Source organism: Phalacrocorax carbo, chromosome 6 (assembly GCF_963921805.1).
Source record: "Phalacrocorax carbo chromosome 6, bPhaCar2.1, whole genome shotgun sequence".
NCBI lineage: Eukaryota > Metazoa > Chordata > Aves > Suliformes > Phalacrocoracidae > Phalacrocorax > Phalacrocorax carbo.
In genome coordinates this window covers 50,235,947-50,262,172 of record NC_087518.1, presented here as the reverse complement: position 1 = coordinate 50,262,172, position 26,226 = coordinate 50,235,947, and the positions used below count along the sequence as shown (strand labels likewise).

Below are 26,226 nucleotides of genomic sequence, written 5' to 3'. Positions count from 1 at the left end.
AGAGAGTTTGGCATCACCAGGCTATGAAAAGAAACTTAAATCTTTAAAGTTCAAAAAGACGTTCTTTTGTGTTACCACTACTTTTGATTTCTCAATGAAGTATTTGTAGTCATAGCATTTTCAGACATGCTACTATATTGAAATTCTTCTGATTTAATTGTATTGTGTCTTAGTTTGGTGCCTGTGCAGCATTTGCCTTAAATTTCTATTCTTAGCAGTGGTTATAGTTTGACAGTTACAACAGGAAGGGAAAATGCCCATGCGAACTTGGCATCTAAGATTTTATCTGATGGGGATTAAACAAAGTAATACGTTAAAATACAGGCCTGTTCTCTAGAGATGAGGAAATGCCTTGAAGCTTCATAGCTTAAGTTAATGAAAATAACTGCTTTAAAACAAAGCATTAGTTCTCAGATATTTAATTTGGAATACTAATTCGTTGCTTAACAACTGTGTAGAATTCATCGAGCTGCAGATGTGTTTGTGTGTTACAATTCTGCATATTACTAACATGATGTGTTTTCAGTTTGTCATGGTAGTGTTTGTGCTGTCTATCAAATGTCCTGATGTGAAACGCTATGCCAATAACTTATTTTAAAATAATTCAGAATTCTCTGCTTTCTAATCAAAGCAGAGAAATTCAGCTATAAATCCAGTATTTGTCCCTCTGTGATGGTGTTAGGTACTGAAGTTTGTGGTTGCTTTCCTATCTCTGTATACTTTATGGTGGGCTCTATGTTAATTACAGTTGCAGTTAATTAAGCCTAGAAATCAAGAATTTGTATATGAAGTGGGCTTCTAAAGCAATGACTAAATAGCTGGTCACAAGATAAACGTCTAATTAAATGTAGTGAGTCCTGGGATCTTGGAGCTAGTTCCATGTTTGCAGCTGTTTTAATATGCTTGTGGTATTGAAATATGTTTCACAAATTAGAGTAGCAAAAGGTCTCTTGCCAGTATAATTAATCTCCTTTGAAGAATAGCTCTATTAAGAGATGAGTAGGTTCAGTAATGCACAGTGTCATTTTGATATGCCAGCTTTGATTGCTAGAGCATTTAATTCTTTTATTACTTGTTATAATACAATAGACGGGTAGCTAGAGAAAAGTGGGAGTGTGGTATGGGAAAGCCAGAAAACTCAAAGCTATGTGCATTGTTTCTGCTCCCTCTTTTTGGCACTGTAGGTATCAGTGGATTTTCCTTTGCTAAATTGCGTTGCTGACATTCAGTAACGTGTTTGCTTACTTTCTAACCACTACTAATCCTATAGATTGTTTGCTGCGCTTAAATTGCATTCTTTTTAACTTTGAAAGTATTTGCAAAGCAAAAAGATAAATTAACAATAGCAAATCTATAGAAATTAGTTTGCAGCTTCTGAAACAAGACTGATAGCTAGGCTGCTTACCAGCAAAACTCAGGAACTGAAAATAGAAACAATTCTAACATGCTAAACTACATAAGCCCAATTTATTGTTAGACAGAATATTTCAGCTTGTACATGTGTGTTAGTTCAGATTAATGTGTCTGTATAGCAGTTTCCACTAGATCTTTGACTTGAGAAAGAAGCCAGGGCAGACTGAATGCTGAGCGCTGTCATCGTGGAATGAGAGATGTTGATCTGATCTGCCTGCCTTCAGAATATATGTGCAGATTTCAGAGGATGACCTTCAGTTGATCCTCGACTCTTAAGATGGGTGGCTCTGACCCTGGTAGATTGAATTCTGGTGGAGAGCATCCTACTTAAGACCGAAATGCTGAAGATAGCCAAGGAAGTAATCAGAGAAAGAAGACATAAAGCATCATTGCGGGCATCTCAGTGGGTGTTTTTCTGCTCTCAAGATCCAAGTACAGTAAAAACTGGGGGTGCAGGGAGTGTGTATGAAGTGTACGGGTAAGGATGATAATGTGGGAAATCTTGTATGACTTCGTTTGGGGGTTTATTTATCTGAAATCTTGACCTGCAGGCACCCTGTCGTAAAAAGAGTTAGACGTAGACTGTTTTGAAGGCAGCTAGTGTGAATGATCAGGAATATGGATGCGTTCTTTTATGAAGAAAGGCAGGAAGAGTATCAGGGCTTACTTTTAGAAATGACAAAACTTGTGAGGAGAAGGTTGTGATCATTGTAGAGGAATTAGATTGGGAGTGACTTTCTTGCAAATATTTATTTTGACAAAACTCAATGTGGATGTAAAATTGATTGCTGGAAGCAAGCTGAAAGGCGTTAATATTCCAGGGCTGGAGCATTTATGGGTAGACAAGGGAGGTAGTGCTGGAGCACTACACTAAAGCTGAATATGTATTTGCAGTTGTGGAGAGAGATGTGGGGTTTTGTGTGTATGTCCCCTGCCCCCTCACCCCCCACAGAGAGCATCTCAGGCACTGTCTCCAGTGTTTTGTGAAAGAAACATCTGACAGTGTGCTACCCATTAATTAGGACTACATCTTACATGCATTTCTCACTATCTAATGCTGGGAAAAATTTGAGATGTTCCAAGAATAAGAAACTATGCATGTTCCCTCTGCCAGCTGTGGTGATGGGAAAACATTTGAAGAAGCCTGTCAGTGGAAAAATAAGATACTTTTGTGAAAGAGATTTTGAACCTTTATTTTTGACTTTTCTTTTTATAATTACAAACTTCAGTTTTCTAAAGAGCTCCCAGAACTGAACTGAAACTTGCTGTACTCCTTGAAACTGAAAAACTGAACATCATTTTTGAAAATGAGGTTGAGGATTCTAGCTGGGTAGTTGCAGTTCTCTCTTTAGTTTAAACTTTCTTCCTTATACTCGCCATAGGGGAGGACCCCATGGTTCATGGTCAGAGCCATTTCTTCATCTTCAGAGACCACTGACTAAGTGGTTGGTGCTCTGTTAATCCTCTGATGCCAGACTTGTAAGATTTCCTTGTAGGGTCAGTCTCCTCTTCAGAGAGTAATTTCAAATGACTCTATGGTTTTATATTTACTTTGTAAGATAATGGTTAAACCAAAATGAGACAATTGTGTATTCTTTGCTGTTGTAGAGAGTGCCAGATAATTCACCTTTCCCTGGTCTTGTTCTAGAGGAAGTGGTTAAAAAAAAAAAAAAAGCCTCTCAGATTTTGAGTAATAATCTGGAGAATAATCTGGAAAGGCTCAAATGTGAAGACCTGAATTTCCTAACAAGCTGAAGAACCTCCTGTGTTGAATAACACTGAGCCATTGACGCTGCCTGTTGGGTTCCCCAAAGCTGTACGGATTAGGCAGTACTGAGTGGAATGGGAAAAATGGTTGTCCTTGTGATGGTGGATGTGGCTCTGCAAGGAAGTGTGCGTTGGAAACCTCAGTTTGTAACTCAGTAGGTAACTGAGGCAGACTTCACACTGTGGCATGTTGTCTTTGATGTCCAAGTGGGGTATGCTTTTTAGATATAGGAGAGAATATTTACTGTTGATTTTCTAAATTTTTACCCCTTTGATTTTTAACTTAGTTTTAGATATATCAGGGATTAGAATAATTTGTACCTAGTATATAGACTTCATGTAATAGTGTATTTCCTCTGCCCAGGTTGCTCTTTATTAAAAAAGGATGAACTGTCAAATCTGTATCATTCCTGACTACCAGAAAGAATGATGAGTTGGCTACAGGTTTGGGTTTGTAGGTTGGACAACTTAGGTAATTCCCTTTAAATTCATGTGAAAGCTAAATCCAGTGGCTAGTTTCTGTAAAGCCTGCTGAGGGATTCATGGTGCTGGTCAGCCATCTGCTGGTGGGCCTGCTGCTATTGGCAGAAATAATAAAAATCTAAGTAAGTTTTTGTAAAACATTTTTAGAGATCCTGGTAAAATTGTTAGTGATTTTACAGCACAGGCATGTTATTTCTGGGATCGTGTTCCACAGTAAATACTCGCTAATAACCTGGCCTTTTCTATTTTCTTTTTCCTTTCCTTTTTTTTTTTTTTAATGTAGCTTCATATTTTAATACTATACCATGGTTTGCAACATTCTTTTTCTGGAAGCAGAGAGATGTTAGTTTGAATAGTTATTAAGAAAATAAGATTTTTTTTTGAAATTATTATTTGGAGCTATTTATATAAATACTAGTTGTTTGTAGTTTATGGGTCAGAAGCTGTGTTGCCTAATTGTGTTTTGGTCTATGGCCTGCTAGGTGGTGCTGGAGTACTGGAGGTCTCAGTATAGTGATTTGCATTTTCAACACAAAACATGATTGCTACAGGGCCAACCTAAAGAAGAGCTAGAGGTGTTTTTCCTGTAGACTTATAGCTAAAGGAGACCTCAATTCTGTGTTGATTGTCAATTCAGTACAGAAATTAATAATTCAAAAGGCCTGATGAAGTGCAGTGGAACTAGAAGTTCAAGCTTCTTTATACTCTGCTTCAAAACTCCTAGTTATAAAAGAAAATTCTATCTCTGGGTCTCTTACTTAGTCCCTCGTGCTTTAGTGTAATTAGTGTTTATTATTTAGGACCTCCACTTTATGCAGTCATCTGGGTAGTGGTTGCTAATCTCATAGTGATGAGGTCTTGGAAGGAATAGTGTTTGTAGTGACTAGCAGGTATCTGACTAGCAAATTAAACGTTTGCTCAGCACAGTAGCTGATCTTCTACTGCACTCTGCACCTTTCTGCTCGATATGTACACTGGCGGTGAGGTGAGTGCATAGAGTTTAGATTTCTGCTTCCTCACAAAAGAATTAGATGTAATCTCTGTCTTTTTGTTGAAAAATACTAGTTGGGGGACAAGTCATTAATGCCAGTTGTGCGTAGTTACCTCCTGCTGATTGACTGGGTACTTACTACAGAAGCAGACATTTGAAAGATGTGAAAACTTCATTTACATTTGTGTGTTATGAAACACGCAGCTGCTCTTTTCCCCAAATATTTTGGCATAGATTACTTTTAATTTATATTTTAGGTGGTAACAATTTGACTATTAGGATATTGCTAATACAGCTGAAAATATTTTTGTCTAAGGATGATCATTAAAGTTATAGCTGATGAAGACCATAAATTGTTCTAGGGAGTAGAGAACTTCCAATACTTGACTGTACAAGAGGAATTTAATATTTTTATATTGTTAGAAAAGCAGAAGATAGCAGAAACTATGGTTGTATGAATGAATGGATTTTATTACTGTATGAAGGCATGGAAATGCATTTTAAAATAGCAGTTGTAATTGTAATAACCTGAGATGGGAAGTAAGTGGATTTCCAAATTAAGATCACATGAAGTCTAATTTTATGCATACTAATTAAAAATTTGCATTTACTTATGCTGCATGGGAGCAGTAAATGCTCCCATTTACTATGGGAGAGACTTTGAGAGTTTGGGTATATTATCAGTTTTGGAAGATGTGGTTGTAAGGAGATAGATATGAGTGTTGCTGGAAGAAGGAAAGCGGTGTCCAACCTTGCATTCATTTGAAAGGGACTGGGTTTGAGGAAGAGGTAGGGAGCAAGTTCCAGACAGAGCATTGGATGTATTGGGATGAGCTGAATGATAAAACTTGAAACTAAGAACAAGGAATTTGGATCTGATATTGAGAAACATTGGAGAATAAGGCCTTTGCAAAGAAGTAAATGATATTGTAAGCTTCTTTGAATGTATTTAAGTATTTTGAGTAAAATTTTGAGCATTGGGCAATGTTTAGAGAGCTTGCAGAGATTTACCTTTGTCACAGCTTTAAGGTATCTCTGGTAGGAAAACTGAAATGTGTGTACTATAATTCTGTATATTTTCATGATAGATTCAGGACATGTGCTTCACAGTGGCATTCAAAACTGATAGTTCTGACAGGTTTTTCACTAGTAAACTTCATTCTGAATAATTCATGTGTATCTGTTAAAAGACAGCAAATAATTATGATAAATTCTGTAAAAAAAGTTATATTTAGTATATAGTGCATATTACTTAAACACAGTCAGCATCTTGCTCTGAAGAAACTTCAGTGTATTACTTAAACACAGTCAGCATCTTTTTACTCACTTCAGTTAAGTAAATTCTGTTTTGGAGTGGACTCATTGGCTCAAAGGAGATTTTCATACCTGAAAGAAAATTTGAAAACTCTTCTGTGTAGCCTGAGGCTTGTGACTGTAGGAAATATGAATTCATAAAACTTGCCTTGTGATAATTGTTAGGCACTAGACTGTCAGTTTGAATGATTGCAATTCTCATTATCTTCAGATACTGTGTGTTATTTTTTTGTCTGTGAACATGTCGAAATGATTTTTGGCACATGCAGTCAGTTCTGCTCCTGACAGCAGCACTATTGTAGGTGTAAAGTGAGAAACTGCTGTAGTGTGCATGGAAAATTAGCTTTTTTCCTTGGGGAGCTGTGGGAAATTTAAAATAAAATATAAAGGATTATTCAGACTGTCTTGAACACACATTGTCACTGAGTAAGGCTTTGTTCCATAAGAGTGTTGTTATGTGGTTCTTATTGACCTCTGTATAAAAATATACTGATGTAGACAATAAAAAATCTGGTTTTCAATTTAAAATATTTTAAAGTTGGCTGTTTTATGTCAGTGATTTTTTTTTTTGGGCAGGTATTTCCATAGAAAGGCAGTGTGAGATGTCCTCGTTTAGTATTGTAATATGGCTGCCTTTTGTGTCTGGTAACACTTCTGGTTACTGTTTCCTAGAATGTAACAATAGGACGACCAGCCTTTAAACATGAAATAGTTTGTTTGCCTAAGTTTCAAACTACTTTGTTCAAGTAATGCAAACTGTTTTGAGCTTTAAGACATCTATAAAAATCCCCCGTAACTCTTCAACTAAGCAAAAGCTTTGGAGATGCTGTAGAAATTAGTAGCATAATCCTCCATGTTTGGCTGCCAGGGTGGGTGTGGTGTGGTTCTTCCCCCCCCCCCCCCCCCCCGTGTTTTCCTGTAACATAACATTTCAGTTTATCCAAGCCATGCAATGTGTCTTTCCAGCCATCCAGTTTCAGCTCCAGAGATGCACTGATTGCTTATTTTACCACTTTGAGGAAAATGGGAACACTGTGATTTATACGCTTCACCTCTGAGCAGCTGCAGCTCAGAATCTTTCCTAAGAGTTAATCTAAAGTCCTTATTACCTTGAGATTACTAGAGGGGGAGAGGTGAAATCTCTCAGCAGAGATAAGTGTAGCATTGCAAATGCAACATGGTACTAAAGCCTGAGGCTTATGCAACAATCCTGATATCTGAACTTTGATAAACTAAGATACAGAGAGGTTAAGTCCTCTGGTCATCAGTAGACCTGGGAGTAATGCATACCTCACAGACTTTCTGCAAAGCTTAGTTTATTAATGCTTGGAAAATGTTTGAAGCTCAAATGGACAGTGCTCTGAAATAACTTACTCCTGCAGTTGCTGTATCTGGTGTGCCTGTGTCATTCTCATCTCTGATTTTGTTCAAGATATTTAGATTTTCAAGTCAGTTGTTCAAAAGCCAGGGAATACCTTGATCTCTTAACTGGCTTTGCTATGTTATTATTGCTAACCTGAGCATTTCTGCAGGAACTGTGATTTTTAAACTCTTCCCTGGTAGGAACTGCAGTCCTTGTGCTGTGAGAACATGAGCTATGAAGTCAGAATAACCATTACACTAGCAAGCTTGATTTAGAGTCAATATCTGTAGTTCTCTTTGTGAACAGAAACTAGGATAAATAATGGTCAGGCTGTTTTTTCAAAGCTTTTTTTATTATAGGAATAGATGAGGAGAATTCTTGTATTGTGGCATTTTGGATTGATGAGAATTTTTTTCACTGAAAGCGGTTGTGGCCAACTAAGTATGTATAGTGCAAAATTTGCTGAGAGGGTGCCTTACGTGTTCAAAACAAACCAGGTTACCTAAGCTGTTTTATTAGTTAATAGTGTGGAACAACTGAGTGAGGTGCTTCTTGCTTTTGTTATTTATTGCAATGACCAAGTTTCCATAAAAAAAAAAAAAAATTCCGTGTACATCACGAATATAAAACACTGTCATGTCGAGACTACAGTGCGAGTATGCAAAAATGTCAATGTGAACTTTAAGTTATTGGCAAGGAGGAAATGTTTATAACGGAGGATTTAAAGATGTGCAGGGTTTCAGATCTGTCATAAAAGGATGTGAAATGTAATTAACCTAAAATAACCTTTAAAATATTTTTGAGCCTCATATAAATTAAATGAGCTGTTGAGATAACTTAATGAGAGATTTTAATTTTGTACCTTAAATAATATCCTACTAAAATCCTCTAGATTTTGCTTTGTGATGGAATCCACCGAGACTTAAATTTTCACAGTGACCTCATGATTCAGTAACATTGTTAATATATTTGGTGAATATTTGAGGGTAATGGCAGCATTTGTTCTTTAAGTACTTGAAGCCACAAAGCTCTAACTGAAGAGATGAATGTTCAAACCTCATTATTTTAATGTGGTTTTACGGTATAGTGACAGTAAAAGTAGTTATATGATGAACTCCTATTGCAGGGTTCATAATTTGTCCATGAAAACAGATAATTATGTGAAACTTGGAATTAAAATTATCTGGCTTGGAGTTTAAATAAATCATGCAACTTCAGGTCTAACATGGTTTCTGTATTTGTTTTCACTCAAAATTAGAAATAAGTGTTTCCGTACCTTTAATATAGAGAATGCTGCTATGTGATTTATTTACACAAGTGAAGTTACAGTGCATGCACTAAATTTTTCACATGAAGACTTCTAGTAGATACTTTGTTATGTATTTGTTTCAAATAGTAAAGTCTGCAGAGATACTTTTGGCAAATTTGCATATTGAATTTTCTAAACATTGATAATTGAACTAATTGAATGGATGAGCTGTTGCCAAGGAAAATACATGGTGTGTTTATCACAGTGTCAAGAATCTAAGGGTTGAAGACAAAGGTCAGAATGTTCATTACTGCTTGCATTTCAGCAGTGTTGCTAACCTTGGTTGCCTGTTTGCAGCCTTGCTTACTGTGCTGTCGTCCCTTTTAAGATCCCTCCTGCCTGTTCTGATGTTCCTAAGCTTTCCTTTCCCTCCTGTGTTCTCCCAGAAGTGTTTATTTTTCTCTGTGGCTTCCCCTATCTGCAGAAAACAGGAAAAAACCCTCCCCACAGTAAAAATTAGTTACTATTTGATGATAGCCAGAAAAGTTCTGAATTCAGACTGCTTTGTGCACAAGTATACTTCTTCTGTGACTTCCTTAATCACGCTCCACTGTAAATTCTTTGGACTTTAGACTACTGGTCTGAAAATCTTAGTGTGAAAGCTATAGAGTTATGTCTTGTATTACAGTTTTACTCTTGCTCAAAATTTGCACATCTCTCTCTTACCGTACAGTTTCTTGTTCTGGTACAACCTTTATTTCTGTAGTATCTCCTTGCTAAATGAATGGTGTTCTGAATTACAGGCTTCTGATCCACAAGCTCTGTGATTCTGCTCAGATGACAGTATGCAATGTAAAACTAAGTTTGTGGGTATTAAATATAGTGATGACTGGTTTTAGGTAACTGTTGTTTTGCCTTAAAATTCACTTATCAAATGACTTCTTTCAAAATAAAGTAAAATATAGAGTGTTATGAATTTAAAACATGTGGGTGCATTTCTTATGAAACAAATCTTAAATCTTATTAGAACAAAATAGGCTAATGAAATAGAGAAGTTTGGCAAGATAAACTCATGAGGGTTTTGAAAGAAAGAAGGAACAATTCATAATATTGCATGCACGCAGGGCTATCTGAATTGAGAGGAAAAGTACCATGTCAACATTGTCAAATTATATTGATCAAGCATCAGCATCAATCGTGATTAAACAGGCAGCTGTTTAAAGTGGTGTATTTGACAATGACGTCTTTTTATTTTCTATATGATTACTTGCCTGCTGACATGTTTATTTTCTCTGTGTAATTTACATACTGTGTTTAAAATGTTGCTGACTGAGAAATAGTTGAATTATACCAGGCATAGAGTAGAAAGAAAATCAGACCTTCTTATAGCTGGTATGAATATGTATGAATATCAGGTAATATCTACAAACAAAACAGTTGATTTATGTACCAACTTAATTCTAAGACAGCACTGTAATAAATTGTTTATCTCCTTTTTTTTAAATGGTGAAGTTTATTTGAAAATCAGTTATATAGAGATTAGATTTAAAAAGAAAATGACAGCAAAGCCTTGTATAAATCAGAGATGTTGAAAACCTTGGGGGACCCTGTTCTGTGTGGATTATTTTCAGACAAATCTATGGTATCAACTTCCCTGGGAAAGTGTCAAGAACAGATTAAAACCCATTTAACTGGAGGGGTGCTTGGCCATTAAACTTGGCTCTGCAACGATGTGATAGATATCCCTTGCCATTCTAATTGCTGAATACCTCTGTTTTTCCATAAGCCAAAGGTAAACTGCTGCTATTCCCCCAGGCTTACTATAAATTGCAATAATTTAAAGGGAAAGGTATTGTGGTGCCTAACTTCTTCAATGAACTACATTAATGATGTGTCCCCTTCCATCTGCTATCTGATTTCTTTTTTGTCCCATTATTAACAAGGCTTTTATCATCGAGCTTTGCCTGCGTTGTATGAAATCTCCGTCTGAGAATAGTCATGGGTAACCGTTAGTAATTGTTAGCTCCCTTTTTCCTTGCACATCAGGAAACTTTCCCAATAGTTTGGGGGTTCAAAAGTAGGTAATCACAATTCCACATTCTGGACTTGACAATCAAAGGATGGCTAAACTCCATTTTGTGTTAAGTAAAATGGATAAAGTTGATTCAACTCCATTTCACCTAAGCTATATAATTGAGGTTATCCTTTTGTTCTAAGCTTCTGTTTTGTGTTTAATCCCACAGTTCAGAATAGTGGAAAGTGTATGATAATGTTCACTACCACTAAGTATTATGATTACATTTTCTACTGTATGTTTTACAGATAATTACTTTAATTCCATAAAATGCTCCAGTACTGACATGGCTATGCCTAGGAGTGGCTCTCTCTCATGCGATTCAGTGTCCCAGTATTGTGTCCTCAAATTAAATGGGAAAGGTTAAAGAGGTTGAGGTTGTGGCTGGCTGGTGCTGCATGTTTTAAGACCCTCCTCCCTGCCCCCATCTGAAATAGGTAAAGCATCAGCGAGTAGCACAGACAACCGAAGCATTGAAACTTGGATCTAATTAGGAAGTAGTAATCTGGGGCCTGCATTACCCACTGTCTGATGAGGATAGGTGGTGCTGACTGCAGCGTGCCCAGGAAGATTGGACACTGTAGAAAGAAATGTTAGTGGGAGACTTTGGTTACTTTTATGTAGACCAGACACGTGCTACGGTGGGACATGGTGAGAGCAGACTTTACATGTGCAGTGACTGTTTCATAAGAAAGATCAAGCTCTAGTAAAGAGCCCGTGGGAGGAGAGGTGACATTGCTTTTATCCTTAGCAGTGCTCAGTTCTGGTTCAAAATATAAGTCAAAAATGCTGAATAATGATATATGTATGACTGTTCTGTTGACACAGAATGGTCATATTCAGTAGCAATTCTTCTGACAGCTACTTTAAAAGACTCAGTTGATTGGCAGGTTCTTAACCCAGAAAGTTCTGCTGTTTCCTAGAGATATATTTTTTTAGAAATGTAGTTTGCAGGCAAGTTAAAAGCTCTGAATAATTCTAAGTCTGATGTCAATGTGTTTACTTTATCAGCAGAGGCAGTAATTTAAACACCCCGACCCCCACCTCCCCCATCCAAGAGAGCACCTAAGAACTCTTCTTAGAAGTTACAGTGATTTATTTGCAACCTTATTTTTCCATAAAAATCTCAACAACTGATGTTACTTCTGCTTCTTCTTTAATTGGAAAAGCTGATACAGGATTAAAAAAATTATTTTGCCCAGGATTGACGTTGTCCTAGAGCTGCTCTGAAACTTCCTGGATTATCTGCTTACTCCTTGATTCTTGTTTGGCTGGGTAGGCATGGTCTTTTTTTGACTTTTCCTCTTCTTCCTGTTGCAAAAGAAACTTTGAAGGCAGTACTGGGAAGGAAGGGGTCTGCTAGTGCGGAAGTTCAGGAGCACAGGACAGAGAGCAAACTGCTGCAATAAACAGATAATGCTGATGTCTAATAACTTTGAGGTATATTTAGAATTATGCTATTGTTGTTGTGTTTGTGTTTTGTCCGTTGCAGCTTGCACTTTCATTTAGTTGCTTTCTACCTCAGCAAGTCAGAAGGAAGCCTTAGGAGACAGGATTTTCTTCAGCTTCATTGCTTATTCTGGAAAAAAGCTTCTTCCCTTGAATTCCACCTTGACTGTACAGATTTGTGTTCTGCTATGAGATCATTCTGTCAATATAGGCTTGTTTACTTCACAACTTTGGCAATTTCGGAAGGCTCCTTTCAATATTAAACCATCCACCTTTTGCATTAGCAGATTATTTTTCAGCATGGAACTGTGGATTGCTACTGGTGATTGCCAGTTCTTCTATGAAGACCTCATGTTTTTGTAGAATTGAATTCTATGTTTTCCAGTGTAGCTTCCTGCATTAACCAGTTTCTTTCTGGATCCTGGCAGACTCAGTGTGATATCAGTCTTCTGAGAAGATTCTTTTGTTGATGCGTTTAGAAAGACGGCTCTACTTCCTTCATGGAAAGAATGTTCTCTAGGGATGCTGCCAAAATTCAGAAGACCAAGAAATCTTATGCTTTGTATTAGAGTGTAATCAAACTGGCACTCATCATCATTTTGTCTCTTTGGAGTTGGAACAGATCTGTAGATGAATATGTATTTTTGCTATTGGCTTTAACCAAAATTGAAAGTAATGGTGTAAATGACCATGATTGCCAGAAACATTGAGTGGTAGGGAATCAGTTTCTGCCATTGTTTCTTCTTTGCTGGTAACTTCCAAGCCACTGGCCAATTTCATCCAGGCTTGAAAAGAAGAAGAAATGTCAAAAATAATTGTAATTACAATTTCGTAAGAGTTGGAATGGAGCAGGAGACACCCCCTCACATTCTCTGAGAGAAACAGTTCACTGTGTGTTGTGGCTTGGCAGCACTGGTTGGCGCTCAAATATGACAGCTCTTGATTAGCTGGGGGAGATGCTGTCTCTAGTTGGGTGGAGGTAAAATAGCTGGAATTACCTCTGTAAGGACTATGGGAGGGAGGAAGATGATGAAAAGACGAACTTGAGTCTGTAGAAAACCGGGTGTCTTTAATTCTCTTGCTTGAAAAGCAGCTTGTCTATATTGCAGTACTGAAAGAATCTGACGTCCTTCTGTTTGCAAAAACATTGATGTTAGTGACCTAACTCTAGGCAAGGTTGGAAGGACAGCTTTTGGAATACATCTTGTAATGCTTCCTTGTGGTCAGTCTGGCATGTTACTTTGACAGTGGAAGGAATGGCAGGATGCTACTTCAGCAAACTGAAGGTCTTTCTACATGCTGCCTTTGCAGCATCCTGTGGTTGTCCCAAGCTGAGACTGCACTGAAAGACAGCACAAAGAAGTGATGGGAGTATTTCCAGGACTGTAAATCTGACCTTTGAGAAAAGGGGGGAGGGAACCCTCACATTTCAGTTGTGTATATTGGAGCCAAGCATACTTATGGCATCATCTGCAGTTCATTTCTTTGCTTTTCACTACCAAAGACATTAAAAAATTAGTATTCTACAAGCTTGAAAGAGAGACTATTATCTAATTGGCTTTTGGTTAGGAGGATACTGATTTCTAGGTCAATGTAAAACAAATGAGCATTTAAATTGAAGAGGAGCAGCTGTTCCAAAGCCCCTTTCCACAGTGCCTGGTTTTGTTAAGGATAATTATGTCTAATTTTAAATTATGATAGCTTTGAGTATTGAGCTTTGCCTTGTTACATCCACTGGCTCATTCTCCTTCATCAGTGACAATGTTCCATCATGGAGCTAGGTTTCTGATTGGGTTTATTTTTCGATGTGTTTTGAATTATGAAGCAAAATACAGCTTTAAAGATGGAGTTTTCAGCACTTCCATGCCAATGTTACCATACTCCCATTTTAATTTTTGAAGTCTTAAAACAGATATAATGTTGTCTGATTCCTGTGGAAAGATACTACTGGGAAAATACATACTTATGGAAATGTGTAAGATTTTTGTTCGTATTTTTAGCTTGAAAATGGAAATGTTAGACTCTAGTGCTGAAAAATCCAGAAAGCTCTTGTCAGCCCTTGGAAGGAAACATATGCTGAAGATGTCCTGTGGATTGCATACTGCTTGTTTCAATTAACACATTGGCATTCTCTGTCAGTTCTTGAGACAAAAGCTCAGGTGACAATTCAAATGATGCATGAAAATAATATTTCATTTTTTTCTGGTAAGTGTAGATTTTTTTTAAATAACAAAGAGCAAAAGAGTTTGACCACTGAGCTCAATGTTATATTAGGAATTCAATAGGATGTCTGAGCACTTTAAAGAACATATATTGTAAATATATTGCTGTTGCAATGAAGCACGTTTTTATGAAATGTTTGTTGCTGGACATGGCAGCACTGTTAGTGTCATGCATAAGACCTCTGTGTTTGAATTGAATTGAATTTGTAGTAAAACGTAACTATACTTCTCAAGGAATGTAAAAGACATTGTTTTGCATTTTAATTTGAAACTAAAGCATTTTTTTTACCTGCTATTTTTATGGAAAGAGCCTTTTAAAATAATGAATGTCACTCTTTTCCTCTGAGAAACATTCTTTGAGGCTCTAAGTCAACATCTCTTACTGTCTTTTGTTTCATCTCCCCTGACTAAATGTAATAGGTTCTGTTAAACAAAACAAAAAAAAGTTTGAGAGATTGCCAAATTATTATTATTATGCAGCTACTTTTTTTAAGAAAAATAGCTTTCAAAGGAAAGAAAAAGTAACAGGAGAACTCACAAAAATGGGAGGTCTGACGCATTCTGGGGGAGAGGAAGAATTAAAAAAAATATTTGTCATTGCACTGCAAATCTTTGAAATCCTGAATGAATTTATTCTTTTATCTCTCTTTCAGTTTTTGTTCTAGTTTAGTGGGTAAATCTTGGGAAAAGGGATATCTATAAAAAACCGGACTGCTTTTAACTTGTCTAGTATTTTAAGGGGATGACAACATTGTGAGAAAAGAATAGCAAAATTTTGTCCGAGACCAGAGAAGGAGGAATAAAAATCTGTCATAATCCATCAGGGAAAAACTGCTGCAAGGTGTCTCACTAGTAATCAGTGTAAGTTTAGTCTCTGGTATAGACAAGGAGAGTAGGGGAGAGTAAAATCCTAAAATCCTCTAACTCCAAATGTTTTGGTTTATCATTTTCAAGTGTTTATTTCAAAAGTAGTGTTTGAATGTATATCATGTTGGTCTTAAGGAGGCAAAACGGTACAATCTTTGGAGGCTTCTCCAAGCACTTTAATGTCACCTAGAAACCAAGGTAAAAGTCAAGGTATATTGAAATGAATTGCATGCTGATTAAGTTGGAAAAATATATTTGGTGCTGTAGACTCTGCTCTGAGTAGAATAATTAAAGAAAAACCAGTTAACTTTTATGACTTTTTTCCTAATGAGTACGTTTGAGAGTCTAATTCATTATTTGTAAATGTTATGCTAGTGTAATAGAAGAGGTTCCTTTGTTTTGTGAAGCATCAAGTGTTCGTTCTGAAGAGTTGAGTGTCCGAAGTGACAAATATCCTATAGATACAAGTGAGAGGAAAATACAGTGAAATACAGCTTGGTATAGTCTCATGCCTATGCAATTTCTTGTCCTCAAAAGCCTTTAACTCTGTAAAGGAAGTGCTCTCTCTCTGTAAAAATTGTCTAGCTCATATTTCAAGGTCAAATGTGGCTTCACTGATGAAGTAAGAAATGGAAGCAGAAAAGTTTCGAAGAGTTTACAAAAAAAGGCAAGTATGTGTATGCGAACCACTGCTGCTGTGGTGAGGCTGCAGGAGGAGTGCTGCTAGCCAGGAGTGTGGAAGGACCGAAGATGATAGTGGCGGAAATCTGGAGTATAGTAAAATTTTGGGGGTATTTCTCAGCGTGCACTTGCATGAGATATGAGATCCATCTGTAATTTGTAGCTCTCATAGAACTAGTTTCTATGGCAAAATAGCTCCTGGGCTAACTGGGTTAATGAAGTCTTTCCTGTGAGATTCTTGAAACTACAGGTTTTGTTGTTTCTATAAACTTTTCAGTAAATATCAATACCTTTCATTAGGGAAACACACGAGTTGGTATTGGGTCCCTGAGCTTTGATTTTGTTGCCATTCTGATTAGAGGTATTCACTGGTCATGTTTAAGCCTGAATGTCTCTAAGTTATGAGGGTTGTCTTATAATCAAGTCAGAGAATCCTGATTTTGGTAATGTCATCTCAATGTTTACTAAACAGAAATTATGTTTCTTCAGGTTTAAATTTGCAGCATATATTGAAAAAGGCTTCTCTGCCTATTGAAAAAAGTGGTTCTGTTAAGAATGGTATTGTATTTGAAAGGTAGCATCAGAGAAGTCAGTTTCCATTCTGTTCTAATGCCAGTTTAACTTCAGAACAAGACTGTTTGCATGGTGAATTCAACACCTCTGTAAACACTAAAGTTTAATTGAAGATTCCTTTCCAATGATGATAGCTTTTGAAGGGGCTTGAGCCAAGGAACTTGGTTCTGCCTGGAAGCTGCTGTCTCTTCTGAATATACCTTCTGTGGTACAGTATGAAAGCAGTTGGTCTGTAGATGAATGTACTCTTTCCTCCACCCTCGTCGACAGCAAATTTACATTTGTATGGAAGATTAGTGGGTGTGCCGCCTTTCATAATGTATTGAATGTGGGGGGGTGGGGCTCTCTTGCCCAGGAATCTAAACCTAACAAACTGGAAACAGAAAATGCACTGTGAAAGCCTGATGATTGTGTAAACCTGGAGGATTTTACACATTTTTTCAGCATTTGTTCTCCCTTGGACCAAGCCTCATAAGCAGGGTTTGTTGTGGTTTAGAATGAGTTCCTATTATGGTTCATTGTTAATGCACAGCTTTGCTCCAGAGGTCTTAGTTTATCAAACTGAATCTTCTAAATAGCCAAGAAATCCAGAGGAAATTCAGACAAGCTGTCAGGCAAGTTTTGTTAGGTTGACTGCCAAACAGTTGTGTGTGTGGTGTTTTTTTTTTTTTTTTTGTGTGTGTTTTTTTTTTTTTAAATTTATACAAGATACCTCATCAACCTTCCTTGATTCAATAGTCTGTCAATTTATCTCAAAGGGACACATTTTTAAAACTCCAGATAAACATAGTTTGATCAAAATAAACTAAAAAACCCCAAACACTGAAGTTTCAGATTGACAGTGAAACATTTGGCTCATTTTGGTTGCACAGACGATTGTTACCAAAGACTTAAAAAAAAGCCACTGAAATTGTCAGCTGATGATCTTCTGGAAAGTGATCTTTTTTCCCAGCAGACAATATGTTATGTAAGGAAATGTTATATCTTCAAAGTTTTCTTGATCCTCTGTTGCTTTTAGTACTGACTAAATAGAGTAAGAAATATAATGAATTTTAAATAATGAAAACGTGAATTTTGAATCTCAGTATTTTAAATCAGGGAATTGTTCCAAAAAGTTCCTTGATAATACAAGTATGCAAGAAAAAGCTTTACATTTTGCTGCAGACAGTTGAAAAGCTGTTGGGTTTTTTAGCCTGATTTTTGGACGGGAGTACTCTTTTTGTATAGCAAAACACAAATGGCTTTTCATCATTCAGTCATCCTGTTGTGTAGTATTGATGTCCTTTACACCATGTCTCCATTATGGGAGACATCCCAGTCGATGTTGAGAGGCTTTCTGGTGTTTCTGTAGTCAGGACTAAATATCGCAAGTGGCTTAATATCTTTTCTAAGTTGTCAGCGTAAGTGGACTTAGACCTCTAGTGTTGTGAGTTTAAGGTATGCGCTTACTGGATGTGCTTAAGCTATACCAGAGAGTACACATATTTTTTATCCACGATGTAATGATTTGATTCCTAAGATAACCTTTACTGGTTTTGCTTTTACAGTAATGGTAGGTTTCCATTCTGATGCAGCAGTATAGACCACAAAAGATGGCAGGATACAGTGCAAAAAACCTGAAAGGACTGAAAAGTCATAGCCAAATCAATTGCTCTTTCCTTCATGTTTTAGTTAATTCCTGATAAACTGGGTGAAACTCTCTTCATGAATGTTGAGTGATTCCTGAAATACACCTCGGGCTTAAATTACAATTTAAGATACATAGAAGGTATTTTACATTTAGTATATATAGTACAACAAACAAACTGAACACAGCTCAAAGATGAGCCATGTGATTCTACGGCAGATATGTCTTTTGCACGTGTATACATGCTCTCTAATATAGTGGATACAGACTCCTTTCTCATTTGTGTCCCTTTGCAGTTGCTTTGGTGATTAGAAAATGCGCGTAATAGGATAATAGCTTATTCACAATTTATCAATAATTTTTTTGTAAGATGTATTGTACACAAGAACAATCACACTACTTCATAGCAACTTCCTGTGGTCATTGCTGTCCTGTGAAATTGGTACGCCTTTGGTCATCTTCCGCTGATGCTATTTGAAAACCTGTGGGCTACAGAATAACTGAAAGAATTGTTGCTTTGATTATACTGAAGTTAAAGGATGGAAAACTCCAGTCATCTTCAGACAGTTGTTGGAACTGTTCTAACCTCTCAGATGTTTCTTTTACAAGACAGAGGAGTAATAGATTTTGGTAGCAGGCAGTGGAAGGAGGTTGGAATCAGCACCAATGAGAAGAGATTTCTTCTTATCAGCAGAGATGAAATGCTGATTGAAATCTAAGTGCAGACCCCTCCTAGAGTTTTGCTTGAGAAGTAGCGTTGGTTGCTGTCTAGCTTATAAGGAGTAAAATTCTAGGTCCTCTTAATATTCTTGAATCTCTTGTCATACTTGGGGTCTTCCCTGTGATAATTAAAGGAGGTTGAATTCCTGTAGTCATTTAACTCTGATCTTTTTCTACCCTGAAAACATTTCTTTCAGATCTTTCAATTTTATAAATAATAATCTTGAAATACAGGTAACAGACATGATTTTTCCATAACAATCTCATCAATACCATATACAGAGACAATACCACTCAATTATGACCTGTAAGTTCTTTTGGTCTATTCAGGGCTTACATGAATTGTAATAGCTATGATACCATTTTTAGAATTATTTTTCAGTTCACAATTTCACTGTTACCCCTAGTTCCTTCGTGCAGTTGATGCCTTTTAGGTTGGAAGATGCTGTTGTCTTCAGCAAGCACTGAAGACACCTTTCTACTTTCTGCCCAAATAAAACCATCGAATGATTATCCTGGGTGAGCCCATTAGCTTAATAGCAGGTGTCTAAGGGCAGAGTCTCTTCCCAGAACACTTGCAGCTGCTTGTGACTCTGGGTCATCTTCAGTGTATTTTCCTCTTCTAAGAGTTCTTGGTAGATTCTTCAATAAATTTGTCCAAAGGCATTTAGCTATGCTTGTGAATATTTTTTTTTTTTAGCCTTTTACAGCAAGAAATAGCCTGATGTGACTACTGTGTAAGGCAGTACCTCCTTTTGTTTCTTTGGAAATTGATTTTAGCCTCATTTAATTCATCCTAGTATTGGCAAACTGATAAGCTGTCCTTCCCTACTTACCAGAATAACCATTGCAGGAACATACTTACCAGAAGTTCGTGGCTCTTCCCATTTCCTAATGTCTTCAAACCAAGATTGAATAGCTTCTTCAGAGAGAGCTGCAGCCAAACAGGAATTGGTTGGATTATGTCCAAATGATCCTAATACGAAACTACCTGTTCTCTTTTCTCGTTGCTGCAGAGCAAGCAAATTTTCCCCCAGATTTCTTAATTTGATGGAAGAAGGAAGAATTGAATTAGGAGCTTACTAAAGTTATTGGTGAACAAACTTTGAATTCCCTTTTTTATTCCCCTTCCTATTTTTTTTAGTGAAATTGAGTGATAAGGTGTAGATATTGTAATTCTTAAAGGATTCAAAGATTACATGACCTCCTTATTTTGAAATTTTCTTCTGATAAACAGATATTTTATTAGACCCTTTCTAAATACTGCCTGCATCTGAAAACTGAGAAATTTGTTGTATGATTGACTTTTTATATCATTGATAAAATTAGATTTTATGCACTTCAGTTTCTTTCATATCTTTTGGTAGTATGTCTCTTAGTGAACGTCTTGTATAAATACAGTCTCATCTTTCATCAGAGACTTTAACTGCAAACCTTTTAAGACGTTAAAATGAGTGTCTAAGTATGGCATAATCTGTTGATGAAATCACAGATAAATTTCTAAAGGTAATATTTTGTAAGAAAAATTTGCCGTGCTAGAGAGTTGCTTTTAAATTCCATTTGTCCTTTGGTTGATTCAGTTTGGTACTAAGTATTCTTGCCCACCCTCTTTTGTCATTGCTTTTGTATGGTAGATTTTGTTGTAGGAAGAGAGAGTTAAATAGGAGGAAAGAAAAGGTGGTCAGCATGTTTGGGATCTTTTTGATGTTGGTTTTTGATCTGATATTTAAATAAGAATTGTTTGCTCTGAAGAAGGGAAGGGGAGAAGGAAGCTAGAGGAAAAACCATGCCTGCTTTTTCTCCACAGCCCTGATTGGCTTCTCTACCCCAGAAACTGGGTAAGTGTGGCAGGCAGCCAATTTGAAAGCATTCTTCCCAAGAAAGCTTGAAATTTGGAAGAGAACAGATGATTCTCATGGTATTTTGAGACTTGTGCCAGCCTCAATCAATTATAAGTCACTTGTGAAGACGTTTTGAGAATTGGTGATGTCTGAATATTAAGGTAAATAATCCAGGAAGGATTAGATGTATATGTGCTAATGAGAATGTTTTCAGTTACATTATGGAAATGAGTGGGCTTATCTACTATTGGTATCAGGCTTATACCTTTTCATTTAGTGTCTGATTGAGGAGGAAAATACAATGTGAATGGTATTGCATAATTGTTAAGATTCCTTGATTCCTCTCACGGTATATGTTGTCTAATGCTGGTGGCCTTAGGAGAGGTAAAATCAATAATATGGTTAGTGTATGGTCTAATATAAATATGCCTAAAATCTGTTATAGGCTAAAATAAACTGCAGAATGCATGTACTATATCTTAGCATGCGTGCCAAAATGTTTTGTTTCTGTGGGATTTTTACAGTAAAATTAGAATTTGTTTGTCACTAATGTCTCATAAGTGAAGTTATAGTCTTTGGAATATTTTTCTGAGGAAGCTTACTTGATGGGAAAATGCAGGAAGCAATATTGAAATCTATCATCAATATTATCACAGTGAAGAAATACGACCATCTTATGTCTCAGTCTGCTTTTAAACAGAGCTTTATCTCTGTTTTTATGTTGCCGTTCTCCCTGGTGATACATTTTTAAGTTCTCATGCAGAGTTCTGTGCATGGCTTGATGTTTTCCAGATATACTTCCAAAAGAAGCTACTGTTCCTTTAAAATCAAGTGGCTCATGGAGTTGTTTTTACTAGCGCTCTGCTTTTTATATGGTACAGTATACTCCATGCAAATGAGCTGCCTGCCCAGCCTCTGTGTGGCTGCTTGCCCTGTTGGGGAGCTCACAAAGACTCTGCAGACCTAATTCAGCATTCAGTTGTTTAAAACGGCAGATGGAAGGAGGTATCGGCAAGATGAGGATTTATTAGCTACTCACAATAAAAGACCACACTTGCTCCGCAGAGGATCAGAAAAAGCCTGGTGAATGGGATTGAGTTGTATGTGCTTTCAGCTGACTTTACAATGATGTGTTTAGCTCATGTGACTCGGTCACTTAGCATGAAGATCAGCTAAAGATTTCCATGTAAATATATATTCCTTTAGGCACCATCAACCTGTGTGCTTGTATTGAGACTTTTTTTGGTTTGCAGCTGTCATAACTGTGGGAACAGGAACACTTCATCAAGCTGTGGTAGGCAGCCTACGGTTTGGGCTCTCATTGTTGTTGCATTTGCACACTTCAGGATGTCTGGCTGAAATCCCCTCATAAACGCAGCTCTTGATGAAGTTTGATTTCTTTTATGTATTTTGTGAAATACTTCATGGGCTGAAGTCAGGTTCTTTTTAAATATGGTATTTATATTCAAAAGTTATAAATAGGCTCTTCCTAAGCTTTTATCAGGAGATGAAATCTGTTGCTTAAGCTTTCTGCTAAAAATATTGAAGGTTGTTGCGGCAGCAGGTTGTTCGTTATATTTGCAATATTTCCTTTTTCCCTTTCTAGTGTAGAAAGAGCATGTGTAGGACAAAGGCTCCTTGACAGGCTCAGTAGTTTCAATAATGCTGGGATGAACGTACCTAGATTTTTATTTTTATTTAAATGGTGTTTGGTGTAGCTAGAAGCATTACCGTTTCTAATTTTTCAGCACAGGCTCATTTTAAAATGTGATTGGGATACTGTACATAAAGGGGCAAAGCTTTTTTTGACCTTGCTGGAGTTGTCTGTGTGAAGGTAGCTGGAAAACAGAAACTGCAGGACAGACTGAAAAAGCCTCAGCTGAACTGTGTGGGGTGTCGTGTTTGTTGGTTTTTGCTTTTTGTGTGGGTGTGGTTTTTTTTTTTCCTTTTTGCCATGGATGATGAAGAGGGGAAGGGCTTTTAAAGACAGTTCTGTCAGTGATGTAGCTGAATGAATTCTTAAATGTTCAGAACTTGCAACATGTGTTCCAGACCCTTCAGCACATAAGAGTCGCAAGATCTCAGCAATGAACTAAAGAATGTGCCCTGTCTGCTGCATACGAGGAGATCAGCATACCTCAGAGATAGCAGAAACAAAAGAATGTGTGACAGTATCTGAAGAATCTGACATTTGCTTTATCGTACAAAGGAGTAAAGGAATTTTTCAAAATTTGGAAGAATAAAATTTGTTTTTTCATAGTGAGTTTTTTTCTGTATTTTAAATAGTACTGTATCCTGTGTGTCCACAGAATTGATTTTTTGTTTTAGTTAAGTTGTGACTATGTGTTTTTTAAAGGAAATGTGACCTGGATTTTGTGAGCTGCTTATAAACAGTAAATGAAGGCAGCTGTTGTAGTTTACTGTTCCCATATAAGAAGTCAAGTAAATCGAAATAAAGCAAAAATATGTGTGTGTGGGATCTGAATTAAATTCCACTCTTTGGCCTTGCAGAGTCATGGATTACTATATATTTTAGAGAGTTGTGTGTATGAGGGGAATGAGACATCCAACCTCAAAGATTTAGGAAAGTCGAAGATATTTTTTCCAATGTGACCTGCTAAATCTGCCACAAAAGAGGCAGGCAAAATTACGTACAGATAGTCAGAGACCGTGGCTGCAGTTCTTCATGACAGGCAAATGAAAGACCACGTCCTATTTTTAGCGAGTGGAAAGAGAGGGGGTGGGAGGGGAAGAAAAGTTTGAAAATAATGGACTTCTTTAACAGTTAGAGAGCAAAGCTAGCCAGAAGCAAGCGAGCTTTAGCAGGGATTTGTGATCAGCAGAGTCAAAATATGGACGATTCAAGTATTCTTCGAAGAAGAGGGCTGCAGGTAAGTGTAACTTCAATCTACTTTTTTTTTTTTCCCCTCCTGCTTGCAGTGTCGACAGTCTTGTAAAAATGATGACAATCTTCTGAAGTAAATCAAGTTGACCGAGTACATAACAGTGATGCTAGAATTTGAGGTTTTTCTGTTTTCTCCTAGTTTATATTTTATTAATTTTGTGTAAAGTAATAAAACACAGTTTGTTAATTTCTTGGTTTATATCCAATGATCTTGTGAATGTTCTTATAGAAAGAAGTGAAGTCTAAACTAAAGGGCTTACCTTATTTTTGAAACTTGACTTTTACAGATACTTATAAAAATCCAAGTGACTTTTCAGACTTGCCTTAGAGTAGCCATTTTAGTTGAGGATTATTTAGGAATTAAATGTCAAAGCTGAGTGAATGCTCACATTTATATTAGAGCTATGCTTCTTTATTATTCAAATGCACAGTAATCCAAAACCAGAATGCAATTCTACAATACAAATAATATTTATATTTTATTTTCAACGACTATCGTTAGGTTGAAATAAATACTCCTGCAAATTGTTTTGAACTTTAACATACTAGTGAAGTTTTATTTTGTAGTGGTGCTGGGGAAATTTTATTCAATAGCAGTAGTATGAGAAATATGCTAATCTGTGTTAGTGTCAACGCCGTATGATGACTGAACTGATTCTTATGGAGTAAAATAGCTGGAAGTGAGTGAGCTCCAAAGTCTTGTGTGAACTCGGCATGGAATAGATTTGTGCTTGAAAGCCCCATATTCCTTTTTTTTTTGGCCTTGTAATATAGCCTATTACATACTTGCTAGCATAAATAATTGTTTATAGACTATGAACCTTGCCTATTAAACAATAGGATGGGCATGGTTAATTTAACTTCCTTTGAGAAAAATAAATTTACCATTTTAACGTACTACCACTCATACCTTACTGATGCTTAATGCAACAGTAATTTGGTAATTGCTTTAATCTGAATATATTCTATGTCTCACCTTTTTATATTTTGTGTATATGTTGATTTTTTTCCTTTGTGCCAGAGTATTAATATTACTGAGATGGTTTGACATAGTGTGCTGCATATACCACAGTGACAGTGAGTTATGGTAGTGCATTTGCTTATCATAAAATTAGCTGTATATAATTTTTGTATAATGGAGTACCTAGGAATAAGTAAGATTGGTTTTGGATAAACTGGTACTTATTTTCAATGTATTTAACTAGTCAGAACTTCATAACCAGCAAAACTGTTTCTGACCACAGATAATGACAAATTTTCAAGCCCTATATGCTGATTGTTTAGAGCTTTCCTGAGCCTAGAATTTGTCTGGGATGATGTATCTGTTTGCCGTGTTGGGGGAGTGGTTTTCATGATGATGCTTCAGGGGAGTATTGGAAAAGGAAGGGAGGTTGGAGGAGCCCAGTTGCCTTCCAGTGTCAGTAGAAGACATGCTGGGAATGAGAATGCATTTTCCTGGTTTACCTGTGTAGTATGGTGGAATTTCATAATTTTAGCAGTCTTGAGTACTGTGCATATGCGGTGGTGTGCCTGTATGCACTTGGGTAGGTATGCATAAATACATATGCATATATATAGGTGTAATTAATATTTACATCAAAAAATGCTTCAGAAACTAATAAAGTATGTAATATTGGATTTCCATCCTGTGTCCGTTGCCCCCCCAACCCCCAGCCCTGCATCTTGGAGTAGACTTTTTAGAAGAAATTGTGGCTCAGAAGTGTGACCATTTGATAGATAACTTCAAGTTTAATAATGAGGAAAAATTAAAAAGCTGTTGGTGCATGTTGGCACTGCCAAGGCAGTATGTTTTAATTAGTTTTCTTGGGGACCTGGGTGATAATAGTTTGGAAAGCCACTGATGAAAAGGATTTAATTTCCTAGGTCAAACTGGATGTGATGGCTTTTAAAATGAACATCACAGCCTAAATTAGGTCCTCTAATCCAACCTCTCCACTCAAAGCAGCACTAATTCCAAAGTTAGATCGGGTTACTGAAGGTCTTGTCTAGGCTGGTTTTGAGTATTTCTAGGGATGGAGATCTTGCCGTCTTTCTTGGCACCTGTTCTGGTACTTAATCACTTGCACTATGACAATATTGTACATATTTTGGTACAGAAGAACACTTACCCCAACCTATTAGCACTATTTCATGTAATATTTACAAATTGACTGCTAAAGATTAATTGAGATGAACAAGTTGATTATCTTAGGTCTTTTTTTGTTTGTGTGTGACCAATGTTACTATTTGATCTTGATAACCTCTGATTTTTTTTTTTAATGTTTTTAACACAGTTGATTTAGACTTGTAATGATGTGGCTTTGCTGAGACTGCTGTGTTTTAGGGGTTTTGTCTTTTTTTGTTTTCATATCTTCCTGCTCATTTGGCATCTTATATGGTGGAATCCTTTTTATTTTTTAGTGATGATTCAGTCTTTCTTCTCTTGTGCCTTCCCCTCATTGCTTCCTGTAACTGAGTCCTCAGTATAAAGACAACAAACATTCTTCTTTCCTTTTGTGTGTTATTCCTGCTAACTGATTTTTTGTTTTGTTTTGGTTTCCTTCTTTCTGTCCCTATGGAGAGCACTGTCTATAAGGCAGTAATCTGAATTTCCAGGTGCTTTTCCAATCTTCTCAGTCTTTCTTCACATCAACAGAAATTTTTAATCTGTTACTGGATCAAACTCT

At 36.7% G+C, this 26,226-nt stretch overlaps 1 protein-coding gene across 10 annotated transcripts in view; it reads left to right on the top strand.

Annotated features, from left to right (window-relative positions):
• MAST2 (microtubule associated serine/threonine kinase 2) overlaps nucleotides 1-26,226 on the top strand; it is a 199,728-nt gene that overhangs the window by 31,047 nt on the left and 142,455 nt on the right. The window contains exon 1 of one of the 10 annotated variants that reach the window (XM_064455195.1): nucleotides 23,407-23,525. The exons of the other annotated variants lie outside the window; for them this stretch is intronic. Coding sequence (XP_064311265.1) covers nucleotides 23,487-23,525 — 39 coding nt within the window. The 5' untranslated portion in view covers nucleotides 23,407-23,486. Of the gene's footprint in view, nucleotides 1-23,406; nucleotides 23,526-26,226 lie in introns of those variants that run through there. 10 annotated transcript variants of the gene reach the window in all.